Source organism: Bidens hawaiensis, unplaced genomic scaffold, assembly GCF_021521415.1.
Source record: "Bidens hawaiensis isolate Kalapana, Puna unplaced genomic scaffold, B.hawaiensis_p1.1 tig00007139_1, whole genome shotgun sequence".
Taxonomy (NCBI): domain Eukaryota; kingdom Viridiplantae; phylum Streptophyta; class Magnoliopsida; order Asterales; family Asteraceae; genus Bidens; species Bidens hawaiensis.
Genome location: NW_027491492.1, coordinates 409670 through 432097, shown reverse-complemented (window position 1 = coordinate 432097; position 22428 = coordinate 409670). Strand labels below are relative to the sequence as shown.

General features: G+C 41.2%; 2 protein-coding genes across 2 annotated transcripts; both read left to right on the top strand.

Moving 5' to 3' along the window:
- The first annotated feature begins 3885 nt into the window (after window positions 1–3885).
- Window positions 3886–6006, top strand: LOC143634623 (protein kinase PINOID 2-like). The gene is made up of 2 exons (XM_077102653.1): window positions 3886–4511; window positions 5046–6006. The coding sequence occupies exons 1-2, from the start codon at window positions 3961–3963 to the stop codon at window positions 5914–5916; spliced, it is 1422 nt and encodes a 473-aa protein (XP_076958768.1). The 5' UTR covers window positions 3886–3960; the 3' UTR covers window positions 5917–6006.
- A 15788-nt stretch (window positions 6007–21794) lies between these two features.
- LOC143634666 (uncharacterized) lies at window positions 21795–22418 on the top strand. Its single transcript, XM_077102684.1, has one exon. It carries the CDS (start codon window positions 21795–21797, stop codon window positions 22416–22418), a length of 624 nt encoding a protein of 207 aa, XP_076958799.1.
- Window positions 22419–22428: the final 10 nt, after the last annotated feature.

The window sequence follows — 22428 nt, the reverse complement described above, 5'->3', positions numbered from 1 at the left end:
CCGGCGACGAGATACCAAAGGAACAAAATTAGAAACTTGAATTTAGGAGGACAAACTTGAAACCACATTCTATAAATGGGGTTATTTTAGGAATTTTCTCTTTTTTTAATACCAAATTAAGCCGTTTAAAAGTAACATTCACTGAACGTGGAGTCATAGCATTACCATCATGACCATATATTTTATTGTTAGGGGTGTAAAAAGGTTATATAAATGTGGTATATAGATAAGTATTTAAAACATAATCTGTTTAAAAAATACCTAGAAAGTATTTTCTTTTCCATTTTATAAAACCTATACAACCAAGTCATAGACCTGGATTCAAGCCGGCCTTTTGAACTCCTCAACTCGTCGCGTGTCACAACGAAATCTCTCTTGAATTCCTTAATAATCTTACTAATCCCCGGTTGATAATGTCTTAGTTCATAATCGAGGTTAGAGACCTTGGGTTGTAAGTCATGACACCTCTATGCTAGTCGTCATTTTTTTTTGCCCAAGAGGAAGACCAAACCTAGGTCGGTGTGATCACAAGTTCACAGAACTCGTGAGTAGATCACGAATAAGGTTAAATGCATGCTTTATGTATATGAATACATACTAATGCGTTGTTTCAATCACCTTTCACTTCTCATTTTATCATTTTTTATAAAGAGATACATGAGTGTACAAATGAACGCCCGAGTTATTCACGGTCCAACTAACACAAAATTCATTCATAGTGTATCATTTTTAATCCACTAACGTTGTCTTTTATGATCTTAGAATATACAAGTTTATCAACTCAAATCCTTCCCAAAAAACATAACAAAATGCATACACAAAGCCAAAACTGGATTGTATTCAATTCAGTATCGTCAAGTGTCAACAGTGAGATGGTTGATCGTTCTCTAATAACAAAAAGATGAAGTCCAAAAACTCACATTACACTTTCCAGACGCTAGCATTTAATAAATATTAGTGTTCTTTAAATATTAAATAGACCGAATTACAAATTTTGTCCTTTAAAAAAAGCCAAATTACGGTTCGTGTCATTTTTTTAGTTTCTTTGCAGGTGATATCCTTTAAACATTTTTTTCCTACACGTTATGTCCTTTACGCTAACTGGGTTAGAAAAACTCAGTTAAATACCCTCACGTGAGGCGCATGTGAGGGCATTTTGGTCTTTTCGTCTGTACCTGCAAACAAAAACACTTTATTATCGTATCCATCATTTTCAATTTCCCCCAAATTTAAAACCAATTCAAAACCCAGATCCAATTCTTCATCATCATCAACCACACCAAAATCAATTCAAATCAAAATCAAATCAATTCAAAACCCAGATCCAATCTTCATCCAATCATCAAACCCATCTCTCAATTCCCCCAAATCCCCAATTTCTAGGGTTTTTCAAATCCCTTAAATCCTCAAATCTCCAATTCATGTGGTACGGACGACGGTGTCTAGGTCGTGGGTTAGGGTTTTGGCGATGGACTCGAGCTCGGTGGCGGCGGCGAAGTGGGTGTCGCGGTCAGAGTATTTGTTCAGGCAGACGAGGGTATTGTTTAGGTCACGTGGGTGTTTGGTTGGTGGTGACATTGTGGTGGTTTATTGTGGTGGTGGTTTGTCTATGCATTCCGGCAGCATTGTCGGCGGACGGATTAAGATGGAGGTCTTAATTTCCGGCAGCATTGTCCTCATACGGTGAAGGCATACCACTCCGGCCACCATCACCACACCATCTCTCTACGCCACTGCCAGATCCCACGACTCGACTTTATAAACATCAACATCTGAAATCGCATCAAATCGAAACGGTTTACGGCAAATCTTACGCCTGAGGTAATACCACACGAGTTCTTCGTCCATGGGATGAAACCTGAACCCAGGAGCCAACGAAGAGGTTGTGGCTGGTGCTGCTGGTAACGAATCAACGATTACTGCCATAATATACGAGTGAATTTTGAGGTGAATTGAAGAACTAGGGTTGAGGTTTGATTCAAATTTGGGGATTTTAGAGAATTGGAAAACGAAGAGAGAAAGGAGAGAAAAAGAAGAAAGAAAGAAGGGGGATGTGTTATGGTGATGGTGGTGGCATAGAGAGAGAAAGGAGAGAAAGAAGAAAGAAATGAGGGGAAGATATTATAAATTTGTAGGTACAGACGAAAAGACCAAAATGCCCTCACATGCGCCTCACGTGAGGGTATTTAACTGAGTTTTTCTAACCCAGTTAGCGTAAAGGACATAACGTGTAGGGAAAAAATATTTAAAAGATACCGCCTGCAAAGAAACTAAAAAAAGGACACGAACCGTAATTTGGCTTTTTTTAAAGGACAAAATTTGTAATTCTGTCTATTAAATATGATGTGGTTGTGTTTGGTGTGTGGCTCCTTCCCGTTTAGATGACGTGTAACCTTTTGATCCTATGTTTATCCCCGCAAAAGACCTCTGTCTCCATAAGGCTATGTGTAGTGGAGGGGCTACAAAATGGGGCGTTTTACGTCACGTGACGCCCAGTCAGCAAATGATGAGTTTTTGTTTTAGGGTTGTAATGGTGTTGTAGCCCAATATATATATATATATATATATATATATATATATATATATATATATATATATATATATATATATCACCCACACACATACTAATATAATAACATTAAAAACCAAACATAACCCGGCGACAAATACCCCCCGCCCTTGCCCCTTTTCGCCCCTTGTCGTCTGGATTTGCCGCCCACTACGTGTGGCCTAATATCTTTGATGATAGTGTGTAAGCTATCCATAGCAATAATAAAAAGAATAGACGGTATACGATCATCATATTAATTGTTTCAATTTTCTGTAAAGGCTTTCATTAATCAAAACCGAAGATCTAGCCGATGAAAAATTATTTCTAGATTATAGACAGGTAATCGAAATTTAAACTTTTTTACACTAATGACCACTAATATATCTTGATAAAAGCGAAAATAAATTTAAAAAAAAAACATAAAAACAAAATAAAACATGGTGGTGTGAAATTTAAAGTTTAATAATAGCTGCACATGTGAGCAATTTAAGTCCAAGATATTTCAAATATTTTTAGGGTTCCTCACATTTAGCAAAAGTATCACCTTGTTACTTTCCTGGTCCTAATATAAACCAACACAACCATTATTGCATCTACACCAATTTAAAGTTATAATAATGTATACTTGTTACTATTGCTTAAACATATATATATATTACTAGTATCAATAAATAGTTAATAACGATTTTAAAACATTATGTGTTTTTATTATAATAGATCAAGATAATGATGCCAATGATCTAGTTACATACTAATGCATAATAATGGTTAATTTAAAGTAACAAATCATTTGTGTATGAAAATGAAATTAAATGATGGTGTAAATATAATGATTATAGTATTTGATTAAAGTTAACTAATGTTTTTTCAAGTAATTATTATAATTACATAAATTAACATAAGATTTATGCGTACCATCTAATATTCATTTTTCTTTCTTCAGATTATATTTACCAAACACGTCAATGATTCTTGGCTCGGTTAACAAACGCCAGAATTCGAACCACACGTATGTTTATAAGATCTATGATTCTATATATCTAAATTCTTTCTGTCACAATGTATATAACTACTAATTAACTACTTAACCAACCTTACTTAATTTCTCTATATAAATATATTATAATTCGATACGTCGACAATATTCTCTAAACCAACTTTCTATATAATTTAATAATGCACTTATTTATAATCACACTAGACAACTTATAATGTTAAACGAAATGCCTTAAAATCTTGATTTCAAAAAGGTATTTTTATTTTTAAAATTATAGTATAAGAACTAAAAAATAATAAGACACTGCTTTTTCCATAAAAGCCTGTCTCTTACATACATATATATAAACCCTCCAAAGGGAAAACAAAATACAACCTTCCATTCCTCTTATTATTCCTCTCTACAAGCCATCATGGCAACAATAACCAAGGACGAATCCGACTACGACAGCAGTTGCTCATCCATCACCGTGCCAGACTCAAGCAGGAGTTGGATGAGCAACATCAGCTTCGGCAATCGCCAAAGCTCTGTCTCTGGGGACCCATCACACAAGCCTCACAAGGCTAATCAGGCCGCATGGGAAGCTATAAAGCGTCTGCGGCTTGAAAAAGGTGGTCATATAAGTTTGGAACATTTTAAAATAATAAAACGGGTCGGGTCAGGTGACATAGGGAACGTGTACTTGTGTCAAATTAGGAACCCGATTGCGGGATTGGCTAGTAGTTGTTATTATGCGATGAAAGTGGTCGATAGGGAGGCGTTGGCGATACGAAAGAAGTTGCAACGGGCGGAGATGGAGAAGGAGATATTGTCGGGTTTGGATCACCCGTTTTTGCCTACGTTGTATGCCGAGTTTGATGCTTCGCATTATTCGTGTTTGGTGATGGAGTTTTGTCCCGGTGGTGACTTGCATGCGGCCCGACAACGGCAGCCGGCAAAGTGTTTCAATATTATGTCTGCTAAGTAAGTAAAGCTTCTAGCTTGTCGTGTTTAAGAATAGTAGAACACTTACTTTTGTTGTAAAGAAAACAAGAAAATAAAAGGTACTAAAATTTTCATATGAAGGTCACTTTTATAGGGTTTTATTTTTTAATTTGGAAAATATTGTCAAATTTTTAAAATTATTAGTGACAATTAAATACTAAACTAAAGACTAAAATGTGTAAATTAAGTTTGATTTATGTGTTTTAGGTAAAAAGGACAAGAGTTAAAAAATGCTTAATATTAGGTGATTAAATTGGAGCCCTATTTGTGGAATCGCCTTTAGCGGTTGCCACATGATCTGGCTCGTCGAAACCTTTCCGTACACTACTTATAGGCCTAGTAAGTTTAGGCGTAGTATATGTTGTTTTTTTTCTTAGTTTTAAGTTTTTTCTGTTATGTTTTATTGTGTTTAATTGTTCGTGTAAAAGTCTGCTAACTTTTATATTACTTGTATATCATAAGTTTTGTATTTTTGTTTTACTTATTAAGATTTGTTTTCTTAAATATTTTCAGATTTTATGCTGCGGAAACGTTGCTAGCTCTGGAGTATCTTCACATGATGGGCATAGTTTATCGAGATCTAAAGCCTGAAAACGTGCTTGTTAGAGAAGATGGTCACATAATGCTCTCAGACTTTGATCTCTCACTAAAATGTGAAGTTGTGCCTAAGCTCATCCGGTCCAAACCCGACCCGTCCAGACAACTTGACCATGATGACGATGAGCGTAACCTAAGATGCTCAACACCCTCTTGTGTCATCCCGATTCAACCCGTCCTCTCTTCATGTTTCTCATTTAGAAGAGCTAAAACTACTCCTTCCACCACTATAATAACCGAAAAAGTCGAGTTTCAAGAATGTAACACCGAGTTAGTAGCCGAACCGGTTAATGCAAGATCAAAGTCATTTGTTGGAACCCACGAGTACCTCGCCCCAGAAGTGATCTCGGGTCAGGGTCATGGTGGTGCGGTCGATTGGTGGACCCTAGGGGTTTTCTTATATGAACTTTTATATGGGGTGACACCCTTTAAGGGTGAGAATAATGAGAAAACACTCATCAACATATTAAAAAAGCCTTTAAGTTTTCCTAGAATTGGTGTGAGTTCAACTAAAGAATATGAAGAAATGGTGAAGGTTCAAGACCTTATTGCAAGACTACTTGTGAAGAACCCTAAAAAAAGAATTGGAAGCTTGAAGGGTTCAATTGAGATTAAAAAGCATGAGTTTTTTAAAGGTGTGAACTGGGCCTTAATTAGGTCAGTTAGGCCTCCTGAGGTCCCAAGGGAGATGATGAAGGTCAGAAATAGGGTAGTGGTGCCAAAGCTAAGCAAGAAACAAAGAGATGCACCCTTTCAAATCCCTAATCATCATTTTGATTACTTTTAATTTGAGACATTATGTAAATAAAAACAACTAATTCTAGGTTAGTATGTTGATCTTCGCCGATTTTTTATTTTAAAACCATGTATAATTTTTAATACGTAAAAGTACAAATTGTTGCGTAAAGGTTTTATCGAATAAGTAGCAACTGAAGAGAGGATTTAGCCTGGTTTATGAGGTGTTGTTTGGATTTTATCATGTGTTTCAACTTTCAATCTTTATGTATTCTATAAGCATAAATGACATTGACAGATTCATAAAATTTCATAAAGATTTTTATAAGGGTCAGAATTTTTTTTAGTTTGTTTTTAAACAATGGGAAAAAGGTTTAGTCATTGACATGTGATTAGTAAATTAAAAGGCACTTTTTGGAATATTTACTAGGTCATGGATTTCTTGCATATAGATTTGTTTTAATTTTAATTTTTATTATATGAGCAGCTTGTAGGTGTAAAGTATGGGGGCAACTCATTGCACTCCCATGTTTTTTCCTCTCATGAATTCATGTGATCACCATTATTACTTACCTCTTAAATCACGGAAATTATATTTTCTCTTTTAATTCATTAAAAAACAACATAAAACAATATCACTCGTTACAACTTAATTACAACCCGTTAACTTTCACTTCCATTTTCATTTGATTTTAAATCCTTTAACTTTAATATAACTAATTTATTAAACGCGCCATACAAGTAAAAGTTAATCTTTGTTTTGTGTTGGGCTATCGGCCTCTATCGTCTTTGTTAGTTATGTCTTAGTTATGTCTTAACGAAAGTTGTCGTTGAAGAAAGAAAGGAAAGGACTTTCTTGTTAAAGTACTTAATTATATGGTATTTTAGATGTGAGAAGTAACTTTATCTACATGAGGTGAGCATCAACTAATTTACATATTGAAGATATACATATACACATGTCTTTTTTGTCTTTATCAAAGATTAAAGCGAAGTAGAATAATTACATAAATCCATCATTGTCTTTAATACTTTTACAAACCCTTTTTCTAAAATTTTTTTTCAGGTTTTTTATTTAATTTTCTTTCGATTAACTTAATTTGTTTTAAAAATCGCTTAACCATGTAGCGCCAACATGGCTTCATCCGTGAGACCATCCAACCACCAACGTCAAACACCATTACGTGAAGAGGGAGATGAGCGCCAAGGGAGGAAGGCGTCATTGCATTGGCATTGGCGACCGTCAGGGAAGGAGAAGGGTATAATGTGTGGGTCATGACTTTTTTCAACCATCAAACTCAGCTACTCATATTTTAATAATAATAAAAAAGGAATTAAATAACTTGGTTAAACCATTATACATGTTTGATAGTTTAATTAATGAATGTCACTCTACCTAGGTAGTGACGGTATTCTTTGTTAGTTAACTCCCCTTCACTATATATGGGCTAAAGCCTACCGAGAATCATTTAATATATATGGTGTAATATTTTATGGTTTTACCATATCTAGTATATATGAAATGTATATTTTGATATATTGTTTAGATGCATTATGACACGTAATTGGTCTTATGTTACAATGATATAACGGTGATGATTAGGGCTTTGGATCTTATGATCTCATATTCGAAACTTGACTCAATAAAGTTCTCCCACAATAGTGATTTTTGTCCATGATGTTCATAGGTAAGTCATGCTTTAAGTGTCACAATCAATATAGATGGTTGGCATACTGTCTCAGGAAAATTATTTACATATTAAGAGTAGTTCTAAATTCTGTTAAAATAATGAGATTATCTAGAAAAATGCTTGATGATGAAATCTTCCGGTGTGTATATATAAATATTTATAAGTAATAATATTTAAAAATTTTCTTTATTGAAAATGATTATCAATATACTTTATTAGATTGTATGAGCCCAAAAAGATAAAGTCAACACAAAATCATGAAGAGTCCAAGTGGAGGAGGCTATGATTTCATCATTCAAAAGTCTCTTCATGAATTTTTGGTCAGTTTGTCAGCTCCCATTTTGCATGCGGCACTCACTTTTTTCACCCTTTTTCTCAATTATTTTCTGTTTTTGCAGATATTTTTGTTTGTAAATACATAAATTATAAAAAACCATTACATATGCATATAGTTACAAAGAATAGGATTTTTTCCTTTGGATAAAAAATAATGTAAGTAGACGTAACCTTTCTTGGGAGAATTGATGTTCTTTTCTGTTGTAACGGGGTTTTTTGAATGGGTAGCATGGTTTGTTCATTGTTGCTTGTGTTTTTCGTTGTGATTTAATGGTTTCTGGCGCGTTTGGTAGTTGTATGTCTGGTATGTCTAACGTCTCGCACTCTCGCTAGTTGTTCTAATAACATATTTTTTTCCAACTTTTTATTTATTACCTTTTTCCGCAAAGTGTGTATATATATACGTAATTGAAAATTATGGATTTCCATGATAGATACATAACTATAACTATAATTATAACTAAAAGTAATATAGAAAGAAACATTGGTTGTTTTTAAATGAAAAGGACCGGTTAAGAATGTCAAATCAATTGAAGGTTTAAATAAAAAGGCGGGCATAGATTTCTTTGGAGGTGAAGAGGTAGGTCTCAGCAGAGCCCAGTTGGTCCCGCAAGACTCACCTTAAACAGGGACGTCTGCGCAAAGACCAACTGGATCCGCAGGACCAACCATGCTCAGAGACGTGACGTCCTTACGCGCAGTACGCAAGCTGTTCCCGCAGGAAATGCCTCCCATGGTGAAGGACTCCGCCTGTTCCCGCAGCCTCGGATACAAGCCATGAGGGAAGGCCACCCGCGCAGCATGGCTACACGCACTAGGTACTTAGCTCTCGATCATTCAGTGTCACCTGAAGGAATGAGCAAAGCCGGGAGCAATCCCGCACAGAGGCGGGAGGGGGAATACTCCCGCCCAAATAAGCCAGTCTGTATACTGAAGGACCTTTTACTGTACCTGACGAGGTATGGGCGAAAGATCTGATCAGAGATACGACAGCTCACTGATACAGTATGGCGAGCAGCATGCTCCTGTACTGTATCACTATTAGCCGCTGCCTACTCACCAACTACTGTCATACCACGTGCGTAGCCGGCAGTTGGTGGAAAGGGAATAGTATACAGCAGGCCTGGTCACTATCAGCCGCTGCCTACCCACCAACCACCAGCAGGGCACGTGCGTAGGCTACTGTTGATGAACAGGAACACTGTTGCAGCCGGCCATACCTCCTTGGAAACCTACCTTCGGCTATAAATACCCCAAATGGTATGATCATCCAAACACATTACATTATCACATTATCATCATAATATACCTGATATCTGCTCTAGCAATCTCTTAATATACTTTTATATTTAAAGAGCAATCTAGTCTGATTCTCACGCCGGAGGGTGGTCACAAGGAGGAACCCCCCCCCCCTTCTCAGTGACGAGCTCACGGTGTCTGTTTTGCAGGTTATCAGAAGAACCATCTTCCAAGGGTCTAACCCCTCGTGGGAAACAGCTATCCAACCCCCAGGTTACCAGTAATCTGACCGGGGTCCGGTTAGTGTTTCTTCATTGGCGCCATCCGTGCATAAAGCTAGAACTACAATTTTCTCCAGTTTTTTCAAACTTTTACAAAGATGGTTAGAGAAATTCCGGTAACCACAACCCCAGCTACTGGGATGAACACCGGCAACACAGCTTTTACGAACACTACCCCGACTACCGGAGCCGGGGCAAGTGAAGTAAATTTTACGAACACTACCCCACTTACCAAAGCTGGGGCAAGTGCAGTAAATGATCGCCTACTGGGATCCACCGATACCCAGTTTGAGAAACGAAGACTCCCCCGCCAGACTCTCGATGAAGTTAAGGCATGGGCGGAGGCACGACAAAAGGAATTCCAGGCTGAGTTGGACGAACGCTTGCGTTCCGTGCAACAGGCCGACGAATTCGAGTACTGGGAGGATGACTCGGAGGAATCCGACTCCGACGCGAACCCTCGCCATAGGGCAAAAGGGAAGCGTAAGGAAACGGAATCCCAACCGAAAAGGCATTTTGGACAAGCCTTCAAACCAAAAAGCACAGGTGGAAGTCCACGAGACTTCTCTAGAACGTTCAGACCAAACGTTGCAAATGCAGGAACGTCCAAATTTGCAAGGGACATTGCTGAAGCAATCGCCCCAAAGAGTGCCAAACAAATGCCTAACATAGGCACATATGACGGTATATCTGATCCAGACGATCATTTGAACAGGTTCATAGCGGGGGCAACCGTCAGTAATTGGACGGAACCCACGTGGTGCTACATGTTCCAAATGACGCTTGTTGGGGCTGCTAGAGCTTGGTTTGATCGTCTACCGGTCAACCACATCTACGACTGGGCAGACTTCCAACAGAAGTTTAGCCAACACTTCAGCCAGCAACGGAAGTATACCGAGGAGCAATGGACAATCCTCAAATGCATACGAGAGGAAGATGAATCTCTGCCAAACTTCATCACTCGCTTCAACTCAAAGAAGCTAAGTTTGGGCAATATCAGCGAAGATCTTGTTCGCGCTGCCTTCATCCAGGGCGCACATGACCCAGAGCTCATCCGCACCCTAACGGGTAAAGATGGCATGCCATCCACATGGGATGGCATCATGACAGCAGCAAAACGCTATGCGGAAACAGAGAAGCAACTGGGTAGAGATCTCCCACAGAGCACAAACCTCTACACCCAGAGGACGAGAGAAGACAACGTCCTCACCGCCCGACTAAATAAAAAACGAAAGCTAGGCATTTGGCAGTCAAGGGTAAACTTTGACACCTCATCCGGCTTGCAACATCGGTTGGGCGGAAGGGATAATGTACAGTCGCACCGGAACTCCAGATGGACGCCACTCACCAAAAGCGTCACTGAGATATTCGCCACTGAAGAGCTCCCATGGCCAAAGCCTCCAATAATCCGACATCGTCACGATGCTGATCGGAGCAAATACTGTGACTTTCACAAGACAAAGGGCCACAACACTGAAGAATGCATAGATGTAAAAGATATGGTCGAAGCATTTGTCAGAGATGGGACGCTCGCGCACCTCGTGGCGTAATAAAGGCTGAGCAGGCGAGTGCGTATAGAACCCCAGCTGGGGAAAACACGAATCAATTCCAGCTTCAAAATCGAGACTACATGCTGCGTAAAGAACGAGATCCCGAACCAGGTGCGTATCGGCTCGATGGCACTCCCATCCCAACATGGAAGGGAGCTCATTTACACAGTCTGCATGTAAATCAATTCCAATTTGTAAAGAAAAGGCCAAGAGCCACTTCTAATGGAAATGATTCTCTTTAAGAACACCGAAGCTGATGATTTTACATTTATACTTTTCTGAACTAATATGCCGGTTTTCACCGCATAATTACGTCGTCATTGCATGGGAAGGCGGTCCTACCCGCACGAACCCAGCAACGTGACAAACCTTCACGCAGGTCAGTTGAAGGGGAAAAATTTCAGCACCCAAAAATGAAAGTGCCGGTCTATCCGCATGAATCATTAAGGAAACTGAATAATAACCTATCAACAACCGCGCATCGAACGGTTAAACTATCCAACACTGGTGACGGCATTCACATTACGTGAAGTCGTTGCGTGGGAAGGCGGTCTTACCCGCACGAACCCAATAACGTGGCAAACCTTCACGCAGAGTCAGTTGAAGGAGAAGAGTTCAATTATCCCATTAAATGAAAGTGCCGGTCTATCCGCATGAATCATGAAAGGAAAATGAACACTAACCTATCGACAACCGCGCGTCGAACGGTTCAAAACAAAATTCTTAAAAAGGATAAGGAAAACCTACACGCAGGTCAGATAAGGGTAAAGTTTTGCCATCCTACTAAGTGCAAGTGACGGTTCTACCCGCACAATCACGAAAGAGGAAGCAAAACTTCACACCTATTATCAACCACGTTCAAAGGTTAACTTATCCTCAAAAGGTAAGAAAAACCTAAACGCAGGTCAGGTATGGGTAAAGTTTTGCCATCCTACTAAGTGCAAGTGACGGTTCTACCCGCACAATCACGAAAGAGGAAGCAAAACTTCACACCTATTATCAACCACGTTCAAAGGTTAACTTATCCTCAAAAGGTAAGAAAAACCTACACGCAGGTCAGATAAGGGTAAAGTTTTGCCATCCTACTAAGTGCAAGTGACGGTTCTACCCGCACAATCACGAAAGAGGAAGCAAGACTTCCTGTTATCAACCACGTTCAAAGGTTAACTTATCTTAATGCCTTAGAAATTTCGAAAAGGAAAACCTACACGCAGGTCAGATAAAAGTTAAAGTTTAGCCATCCTACCAAGTGCAAGTGACGGTTCTACCCGCACAATCACGAAGGAGGAAGCGAAACTTTAACCCACTATCAACCACGTTCAAAGGTTCTTATTCTAACCACTTGGAAAATTGCTAATTTAAACTAAGTATGCAAGTCATAAGTTTATAAAGCAAGGAACCCAAAGAAGGAAATAACAATCTTATACGCAAAAAGATTAATATTTCAAGAATATATTACAAGAATGGCCGGGTAACTACCCGCCTAAAAGAAAAAAAACTATACAAGTCTATCTTAGCAATGGGAAGGGATCTTCAGGATCAAGCTTCAGGGCCGCTTCCACTTGGACCCGCTCCGTCAGAAGAACGGGGTGGTTCGAGGAACGCTTTGAGGACAGCTAACCCATCATCAGCAGCAGCTACTTCGTCCACCTTCTCCACCACTGGATGCGGGAAGGCGGCGTATTGGTTCAATGCTTGGTCATAAATGGCTTCGGTATCCACATTGAACAAAGGGAAGTTGGAAGGCGGGACGCCTTTCTCAACAAACCCTAGACCAAGCAAGAAGCCGGCCTTTTCCCCATCCTCATGAGAAGCGTTGAGGGCTGCGGTCATAGCATCATCGTAAGAGGTCTCTGAAAAGACCCGACGCACAACCTACAAAGAAAACACAAGTATTAGAACCTTTTCTTACAAAAGAAAAGCGTGAAGATAAAACTAAACATACCTGAGGCAACGCTTCTCGAAGAAGCCATTGGAGGGCAGCTTGAGCTTCGTTATGGGCGCGTTCGGCTTCGCTCTTGTTAAGGTTGGCAAGTAAAACTTCCTTTGCGGCAGCCTCTTCGACGCCCTTAAGTTTCCGCTCGGTGTGGTCAAGCACCCCCCTCTGGTCCAGGATTTCCTGGAGTTTCTTGGCATCTTCCATTGCCAAGGCATCATGAGCGCGTTGGAGAGCCTCTAATTTGGCCTTGAGCTCCTCATTCTCCACACGCAAAGGTTCAGCAACGGCTTCAGCCTTGGCAGCCCTCTCGGTTGCGTTTCGCGCAGTCTCCCTGGCCAGCCGAAGCTGTTCATTCACAGCTTGGGCAGCCTTGGAGCGGGCCTCGAGTCGCGCCTGAACTTCAACCTCGAGGGCCTTGAAGGCCTTCTCCTTGTCGGCGGCAGCTGCCGCCAGCTGTTGGTTCTCCTCCCGAAGAGCACGCGCCTCAGATATGTCCTTGGCGCGAGCTGCTTTCAACTTGTCGTTTTCACGACAAAGCAGCTCGACGCGCGGCTGCATCCGGGCCTGGAGAACCCGAAGCTCATTAGTTAGCCTACCCTCCTGGTAGCTAACCATGGCTTCCCCCAACGCACCCGGAGGAGCAGCGTGGCGAGCCCAGTCCACGCACTCCACAGGTGTGCGAAGGGTTGTTCCTCGGCGTATGTTCCATCGCGGAACATACACTTCATTGGAATCCGACACTGCAAAAGAAACAAAAGCAGTAAGGAAAAGATGATAAAAAACATAAGGGAAAAAGAAAGGAACCCTACGCACCTGTAGGGTCAATGACAGGCCGATAGCCGCCAAACCCATCACCTGAACCTAAAGGAAATCCATCCAACAAGTCAGGCAGACGGGAAGGTGGCAAAAATCGGCGGGAAGCCCTGCGCGTACCTGATGGTCCGGCCATCGGTGCCGGTGGCGCGGGCATGGTGGCAGCCGCCGTGGTCGCCGTTGTGGTCGCCGCCGTGGTCGCCGCCTTGTAAGCAGCAGCAGTAACCGCCGGCTCTGTGAAGGATGCTGTAAAAATCGCACTCACAGCCGGCGGTGACGTTATCTCTGCCGGAACAGTTGGCTCAAAGGAATGAGCAACTGGACCAGCGGATGCAGGCGCAGGCGCCTGGGTCGACGCCTCAGGAAGGCTGACCGAGCCTACCGTCATTGGCGGGGAGATACTCCCCTGCGCTTCACCCCGGAATGCGTCAACACCCACGCCTGCACAAAGAAGAAAGTGTTAGATAAATTTATAGTGATAAATCTGCAAAGACATTATGATTGTACTTACGGGTTTTCTTGACCCTGAACGTACGGACGGGCGGGGAGGAACCCGATGGAGCCGGCCTCTTGGTACCGGTCACCGTCGTCTTCGTTGGTTCTCCGGAGGTAACGGTCGTAGCCTCCGGAGCAGTGGTCTCCTCACCACCGGGGTTCCCCGCCACCTCTTCACTATCTGACTCCGAGTCAGAGAGAACCACCGGACCAGCCGTGGAGGCCTTCTCCTTCCCTTTCCCGCCGGCAGCAGCTTTCTTCTTCTGCACCAGTGGAGGAGCATCTGAGGATTCCTCAGAAGAAGACAGGTCAAGAATTCCAACAGCGGGTACAGCATTAAGGGGTTGAGGAAAGAATATCGCCTTACCTGGCCGCCGGTGGCTCAGGATCTCGTGGCCCAGCGGATAGACCTCCACAAAACGATCTGCCGTTTGCTCCAGGATGGGCAACTCGCCCTCGTCCAAAGCACGAGTACCCATCCGCGCGGGACCGTCGGTTTCCCGCGGGAACAGAAGCGACTCCAAATTATTTCCCTCTGAAAGAAAAGAAACAGTTAGAAGACAAACTTGTATCAAAAAGAAAGACAAGACATACCATAGGGAATAGAGTTCAAACCGTATTCGAGAAGGATGGGAACTTGAGACGCATCCTTCCACACCCGGCTCATCCCTAACATGACCATCCCGGACTCCGCAAACCGGTAAACCGGAGATTGGATCCGGGATATCTTCGAAAACCATTCCGCCTCCTGGTAGTTGGGGGCGTGAAGGCTCGGTATCGCTTGGCCATTTTTAAACTTCATGGCAAGGGGGATGGCGCGGGCAGAAATGTAGAAGAATTCTTGCTTCCACGCGCGAAGACTGCGCTCGGTGTCGCAAATCTTCAGACCCTTAATACGGGTCGTCAAGGTGTACCACCCTTGGATGCACCTCCAGGTATAGAAGGTCATCAGGCGGTCCACATGGGGCTCGATGCCCAAAATCCGGCACACCCACTCAAAATGGCGAATCTTAGCGATCGCCATGGGGTGCAGCTCGGTCAAATGAACACCGTGCCTCTCAAGGACACGGTAAACAAATTTTGTCAACGGGAATCTAAGATTCCCATAGACAAAAAATGCAGCATAAACCCCGATCTTGCCTCTGGGGGCATCATACACGGTCTGGTGGGATTCAGGAAACTCAGGCTCGAGATGATCGAGCATGAACTTCCTGACAACATACCGGTACTGATCGCCGGGCAGAGCACACTGGCACTCGCCAGCAGTACCCCTGTCGTCAGATATAGCTTCAGCATCACGAGAAGACATCTTGCAGAGAAAGAAGAGAACGATTTCGAGAGAATGCTCGATTGAATAAAGGAGTATTCGCCGGAAATCGCCTTAAAGATGAAGAGAAGAGTGAAAAGTGTGAATTGCAAATAACCCTCTACCCCTTTATATAGTAATCGCAATTAATGCGGTGAAATTAATGCGGAGGAGAGAGAAATGGAATGTGCAATGAAACTATGACACGTGGCAAAAACCAAGCTGGCAACAGCTGTTGAAAGGACGTATGCCAGTAATTTCGCGGCCACGCGCCCGAAAAATCGCGCCCACGCGCCTGAAAAAGCGACTGGAATGACCATGTTCTGTCACGTCACCATAACTTCCTGCACGTCCTGACACAGTCAGAAGAAACCGTCGCACGACGTTTCAGAGGTTTGGACTGTTCTTATCTTTTCACCAACTCTTCGAATTTCAAAATTCAAAATTCGAAAATATTAAAAAGCGGGAAAATACCCCTTACCTTGGCAAACAAGTAACCATAAGCCGGGTGCGGGTACAGTGTAAAGGCAAAACCCTTCACATACCTAGCACCCGCAGGGAACTGAAGCCAAGTAAACCTTGGTGAACAAGTAACCGTAAGACGGATGCGGGTACAGTGTAAAGGCAAAACCCTTCACATACCTAGCACCCGCAGGGAACTGAAGCCAAGAAAATCTTGGCGAACAAGTAACCGTAAGACGGCCGCGGGTACAGTGTTAAGGCAAAACCCTTCACATACCTAGCACCCGCAGGGAATTGAAGCCAAGTATTCCTCGGCAACCAAGTAACTACAAGACGGGTGCGGGTACAGTGTAAAGGCAAAACCCTCCACATACCTAGCACCCGCAGGGAATTGACGCCAGGAATACCTTGGAAGTAAAGTAACCGTAAGACGAGCGCAGGTACAGTGTCAAGGCAAAACCCTTCACATACCTAGCGCTCCGCTGGGAATTGAAACCAAGAAGGATCTTCTGGGCAATGCTTGCGGAAACGGAAATAACATCCCCGCATAGCGGGAACGTCGAGAACTACGTTGTTGGAAGTTCCAAGATGGAATTGATGGTTTTAACATAATTGATCACTATGTTCAAAACTACCAAAACCTCATGGAAAATACATACAACTGGGACTCAATGCTCCTGACTTGCGAGGAGGTTACAGACCTACCCGCATCATACCCAAAGACCAAGCAGGAAACTCGGGCATTTCTGCAAGTGACAAGGACTTCCGCGGAAAGAATCCCCATGGAAAACCTTACAAAACCCTTTTCAAAACCCTTTGCTCAAGTCCAAAAGTTCACCTCACTTTATTAAACACGCATGAGAAGAACATTGGACTGGGGGGACTTGAAGAGGTAGGTCCCAGCAGAGCCCAGTTGGTCCCGCAAGACTCACCTTAAACAGGGACGTCTGCGCAAAGACCAACTGGATCCGCAGGACCAACCATGCTCAGAGACGTGACGTCCTTACGCGCAGTACGCAAGCTGTTCCCGCAGGAAATGCCTCCCATGGTGAAGGACTCCGCCTGTTCCCGCAGCCTCGGATACAAGCCATGAGGGAAGGCCACCCGCGCAGCATGGCTACACGCACTAGGTACTTAGCTCTCGATCATTCAGTGTCACCTGAAGGAATGAGCAAAGCCGGGAGCAATCCCGCACAGAGGCGGGAGGGGGAATACTCCCGCCCAAATAAGCCAGTCTGTATACTGAAGGACCTTTTACTGTACCTGACGAGGTATGGGCGAAAGATCTGATCAGAGATACGACAGCTCACTGATACAGTATGGCGAGCAGCATGCTCCTGTACTGTATCACTATTAGCCGCTGCCTACTCACCAACTACTGTCATACCACGTGCGTAGCCGGCAGTTGGTGGAAAGGGAATAGTATACAGCAGGCCTGGTCACTATCAGCCGCTGCCTACCCACCAACCACCAGCAGGGCACGTGCGTAGGCTACTGTTGATGAACAGGAACACTGTTGCAGCCGGCCATACCTCCTTGGAAACCTACCTTCGGCTATAAATACCCCAAATGGTATGATCATCCAAACACATTACATTATCACATTATCATCATAATATACCTGATATCTGCTCTAGCAATCTCTTAATATACTTTTATATTTAAAGAGCAATCTAGTCTGATTCTCACGCCGGAGGGTGGTCACAAGGAGGAACCCCCCCCTTCTCAGTGACGAGCTCACGGTGTCTGTTTTGCAGGTTATCAGAAGAACCATCTTCCAAGGGTCTAACCCCTCGTGGGAAACAGCTATCCAACCCCCAGGTTACCAGTAATCTGACCGGGGTCCGGTTAGTGTTTCTTCAGGAGGAGAATCATTCTTAAAATCCACAATCATCACTTGCAACTTTACACTTCTCTATATACATACATATATAAATAAATATAACCAATCTCTAGTAGCTGGTATGTACTTTAATTTTAAAACTTAAGCTCCAATGACCATTTATTTAGTTAGCAAATGATAGCTGGGTTAAATTTAAAAGATGATGTATGTATTTAGATTTGAACAATGTATGTGACAAGAATTTTATAGAACCTCCTAATGTCTTGGTTCGATCACAACAAGTGTATGCCACTAACACAAGAGAATACCATTATCCTAAGATTTTAAGAGCATTCTCAATTCATCCACCATATTATGTAAGTAAGGTTTTTATAATATATGGAGTGATTTAGATTGTTATGAGTTAAAGAGATAGAAAATATTGTGATTTTTCTATATATTTGAAAATTTATGTAACACCATATAAATTTTTTAATGTTCTTTTAGAGTGATTGTGAATAAAGACGAGAGAAAAGATAATGATAAACGTATAAAAAAATACTATATAATTGATCATAAAAGAAGAGAACATACACTATTTTTTAGTGTAAGATAGGGGAATGAATAAGCTAGTGTAAGGTGGGTTGTATGTGGATAGTAAACCTTTTAGAGTCTCCCGATAACCAGTTACACTAAGCCGTCCAATACACACACACAGAGAGAGAGAGAGAGAGAGTGCAAAGCGTATGAAATGGCGTTTAATTGTTAATCACAATTCGTCTATTACTCGAAAACATGTGGCAATTTTGTAAACATGGTGGAAAAAAACTAATATGCTCGTAATGACTAAGCTGGACGTTTCTTTGAATTGCTTTATGATGCACGGTATAGATTACAAAATCAATCTCTACTTTAATTTAAAAGTTATGAAATGAAATAAAATAAATTAAAATAAACACTTGCAAACGAAGAATTTTCTCTTTGAAGGATCAACATTGTTTAAAAATTAACGGACAACTGCCGGACACTAATGGACACTCGAACACTAACGTACACTACTGGGTAAACAAACACCAATGGACACTAAGTAACGTTAATGGACAAGCAAACATAAACATATCGAAATACTTAACATAAACACTAATGAACATTACATCACATGATATCCAAAATTACTTAACACTTAACATAGTAACCAAACACACAATCACATCGAAATAATGTTTTGGTGTTTAAAATCCACAAACTTCTAGTGTTCCATGAGAAGTATGCTTCAAATTATTCATTCTTCAAGAAATTTCAACATACTTAACACAATTATATGGATGTTACCAGAAGTAATCGGATGGATGTTACTTGACGTTCACGAGCACTATTGAACAAATGCGGCCTTTGTCCTCCATGTTCGTTCGTTAAGCTTACCGAACAAATTTTTTTTGTCCGTGTCCATTCGTTTAATAAACGGGTGAAAATAAACCAACTTCCATCGAACGGACAACTTCCGAACGTCCATATCACTTCCATCCCTGTCTAGGAATCAGTTTTTGTTTGTGACATTTTTTTCCCACTCTATGACTGGTGCAGAAACCAGCATAAATGGGCCACTAAAAGAACTTTGGGCTTTTAATTTGGGCCTTAGAGCCTTTTCTTTGGGCCTTTGCATTGACACACTTGTCACTACTCACTGCGCGATACAAAAAACCAAATTGATAATTTGGCCCGTATGTAATTCTTTTAGCCCATTTAATATAAAGATAAGGTTTTACACGAACCCATAAAATATTAATGTTTTATAATGTTTGCTGTTTATTTTAATAGATAAAAGACCCACTACACAAACTTGTGGCCCGACCCATTTGAGCCCAGATTGCCCAAAATCACTCAAAACGTTTAAAAAAATAATCTTCATAATTGCTTCATTTCTAAGCACAAATAATCATTTTTTTAATTAATAATCATATATAAAACCATATAATTTGAACAATCATGTATGAAGTAAAAAAATGTTGAACATAAGAAATGACGCCCATTTAAATTTATATTAAAACTATATTTGTTTAGGACATATAACATATTGTTGAAACCATTACCTATGTATTGCTTCATGCACTAATTTATATCTTATTTACTAAATATACCTGTTTGATTTATACTCCTTTAATATATCTATTCAATGTGAATAAAATAAAGGTGCACAAATCAGGTTTGGGCCTAAGCCGTTTCGAGTTGAAACTAGTATAGCTTCGTCAAAGATGATCAAAACCGGTTTTTGAAGTGAACCGATAAAACTAACAATCAACATGAGAGATCAATGGAGTAATCAGTTCGTAATTCATTAACTCATAAGAAATTGGTTACAAGAAAGAGATGGGAAAACAGAATCCTATTACAAGAGAAGGAGACGAGAGAACAGAGTTTCTTCTACAAATTCATTCATACCTATGCTATTCTTCGTTTACTCCTTATATCACCGCTCTATACCTGGTTGGGCCTATTTTTTTAACTCTTAACTTGGGCCTGGATCGGACTTGAATCACGCTGGATCATAATTCATAACATTACCCCCCCCCCCCCCTTTCAAATTCACCTTGTCCTCAAGGTGATATAGAATTCCCCAAGGGTTGGGCACTTGGGCTAAAGCAAACAAATGCAATCCAAGAAAACCAATAGCTAACGTTTTTTTGTTTCTTGTCATGGTTGGTGGGCCCATTAATTTATTTTATTCCATCTGTGTCTTCTTGTAACAACTTAAATGAGAAGAACAAAATTTGTAGCATATATATAAAAATAAGGGCAGGGCCAAATGTGGCTAAGGCGTGCCACTCAGAAGCAAACTTTCTTGGAAAAATCAATGCCTTTGTGAAGGTTGTCAATGTAAGAAACTCATTATCCAACATTTCAAGACTTGTAGCCACTTCAAGTATAGTGAGTCCCCAATTATCATCATTTTGGGCCACAAGAACTCGTAAAGCCAATGTATCAGTAATATCCAAATATCTAGTTTTGCTCCCATCAGGTGTGTTTATGTCAGTAATTGCAATCCGCCTTATATGCGAATTATATTTCAATGCTACCCCAAAAGTTTCGTTTAAAACCATATCACCCATGACAAGGAAGCCGACAAAAGAGAGTTTGTCTAAGATCCACAGCGTGTCCTGATCAACACCCACAACATACTTTGTTAGTGTAATCTTGCGTAAGTGCGGGGACCTAGTTGTCGCACTTACAAACCTAGGGGGTTATTGAGTTAGTTTTCCTTTTATTCTTGTCTAACAAGTAATATATAAATATGGGTTATTTGTAATCAAGTAATTACACCAACTTATCAATTAATACAATAAAGGTTTAGACTTGAATCTTATTGTCTTCAATTGGCATCAAGAGCTATGGTTAAGGTTCTAAATTCGTCGGCAAGGATTACCGATCAAGAAGATCCGGCAAGTAAGGACGGTGAAACACCGCAAGATCTTGTGACGGCGGTGATCGGAGATCAAGAGTCGGCGGCAAAGAACAAGATTCCGGAGACCGCTGGGTTAAATTACGACGATTGGTTTGTAGTCTCTCATCGGTGAGCAATATTGCGGTTCGCGTCGTTCTCCGGTGAACACAAAATATTCGGCAGGGTTCAAGAAACCTGTTTCGGTATCTTGAACGTGAAGCTGGTTGTGAAAAACCCCGGTTACGGCGATAGGGTTTTGTGTGGTCGGTGGAAAGCAAGACTTTTGTGCCAGGAAGTTTTGATTATATTATGAATATCGACAATAGAAGCAGCCAGTAGGGTATTTTAATTGGGTTTTGTAGTTATAAATCCAAAGTGCCAGTGGTGATAAAAGTCCTTATTTTTCTTGGATGATACAAAACTTTTTGTGGTGAAAGAACAAGTTTCCTTTACAAGATAAAAGTTATCTTTGAGGCACTTATAAGGTTTCTTTTGTATACACATCTTAAGTTTTTTTTTTCAAACAATTTTTGGTTCAACAAAAGTAGAAGGAAAAGATGGGTGATCAACCAAATAATCAAGTCGTAGGGTCAAATAATCAAGTCGGGTTTCCTAAAGAATCAAGTTCTCTATCGATTCAGTTTCCGATTCTTACGTCCACCAATTATACAATTTGGACGGTAAAAATCAAGGCTATCTTCAAGGTTCAAGGGTTGTTGGAGGCTATCGAACCAAAAACGGGAACGGTGGTTGACCCGAAGATAGATGAGTTGGCGATTGTGTATCTTTATCAAGGCATGCCGGAGGCTTTGGTGATGCAAGTGGCTCACCTTTCCACCGCTAAAGAGATATGGGATGAACTTAAGACTCGTTTCGTTGGGGTTGATAGGGTTCGAGAAGCACGTATTGAGTCTCTTCAACATGAGTTCGATGTACTCAAGATGAAAGAAACGGACACGATTGATGACTTCTCGACCAAGATAAGCCAAATAGCTTCCAAAGCAAGTAATCTTGGAGAACCGTTTGAAGAAAAGACCCTTGTGAGAAAGCTTTTGAAGTCCGTTCCGAGAAAGAGGTATATAGCGATTGTTGCTACTATGGAACTGTTTGCTGATATAAAGACCATGACGTTCCATGAAGCCGTTGGACGCCTAAAAGCGTTTGAGGAACGATCTGGATGAAGACAAACCC

Bases quoted from the DNA above. Each gene is read 5' to 3' on its own strand.
- LOC143634623 (XM_077102653.1), top strand. From the start codon at position 3,961: ATGGCAACAATAACCAAGGACGAATCCGACTACGACAGCAGTTGCTCA. The intron at 4,512-5,045 runs GTAAGTAAAGCT...AAATATTTTCAG, and splicing joins TTCAATATTATGTCTGCTAA to ATTTTATGCTGCGGAAACGT.
- LOC143634666 (XM_077102684.1), top strand. From the start codon at position 21,795: ATGGGTGATCAACCAAATAATCAAGTCGTAGGGTCAAATAATCAAGTC.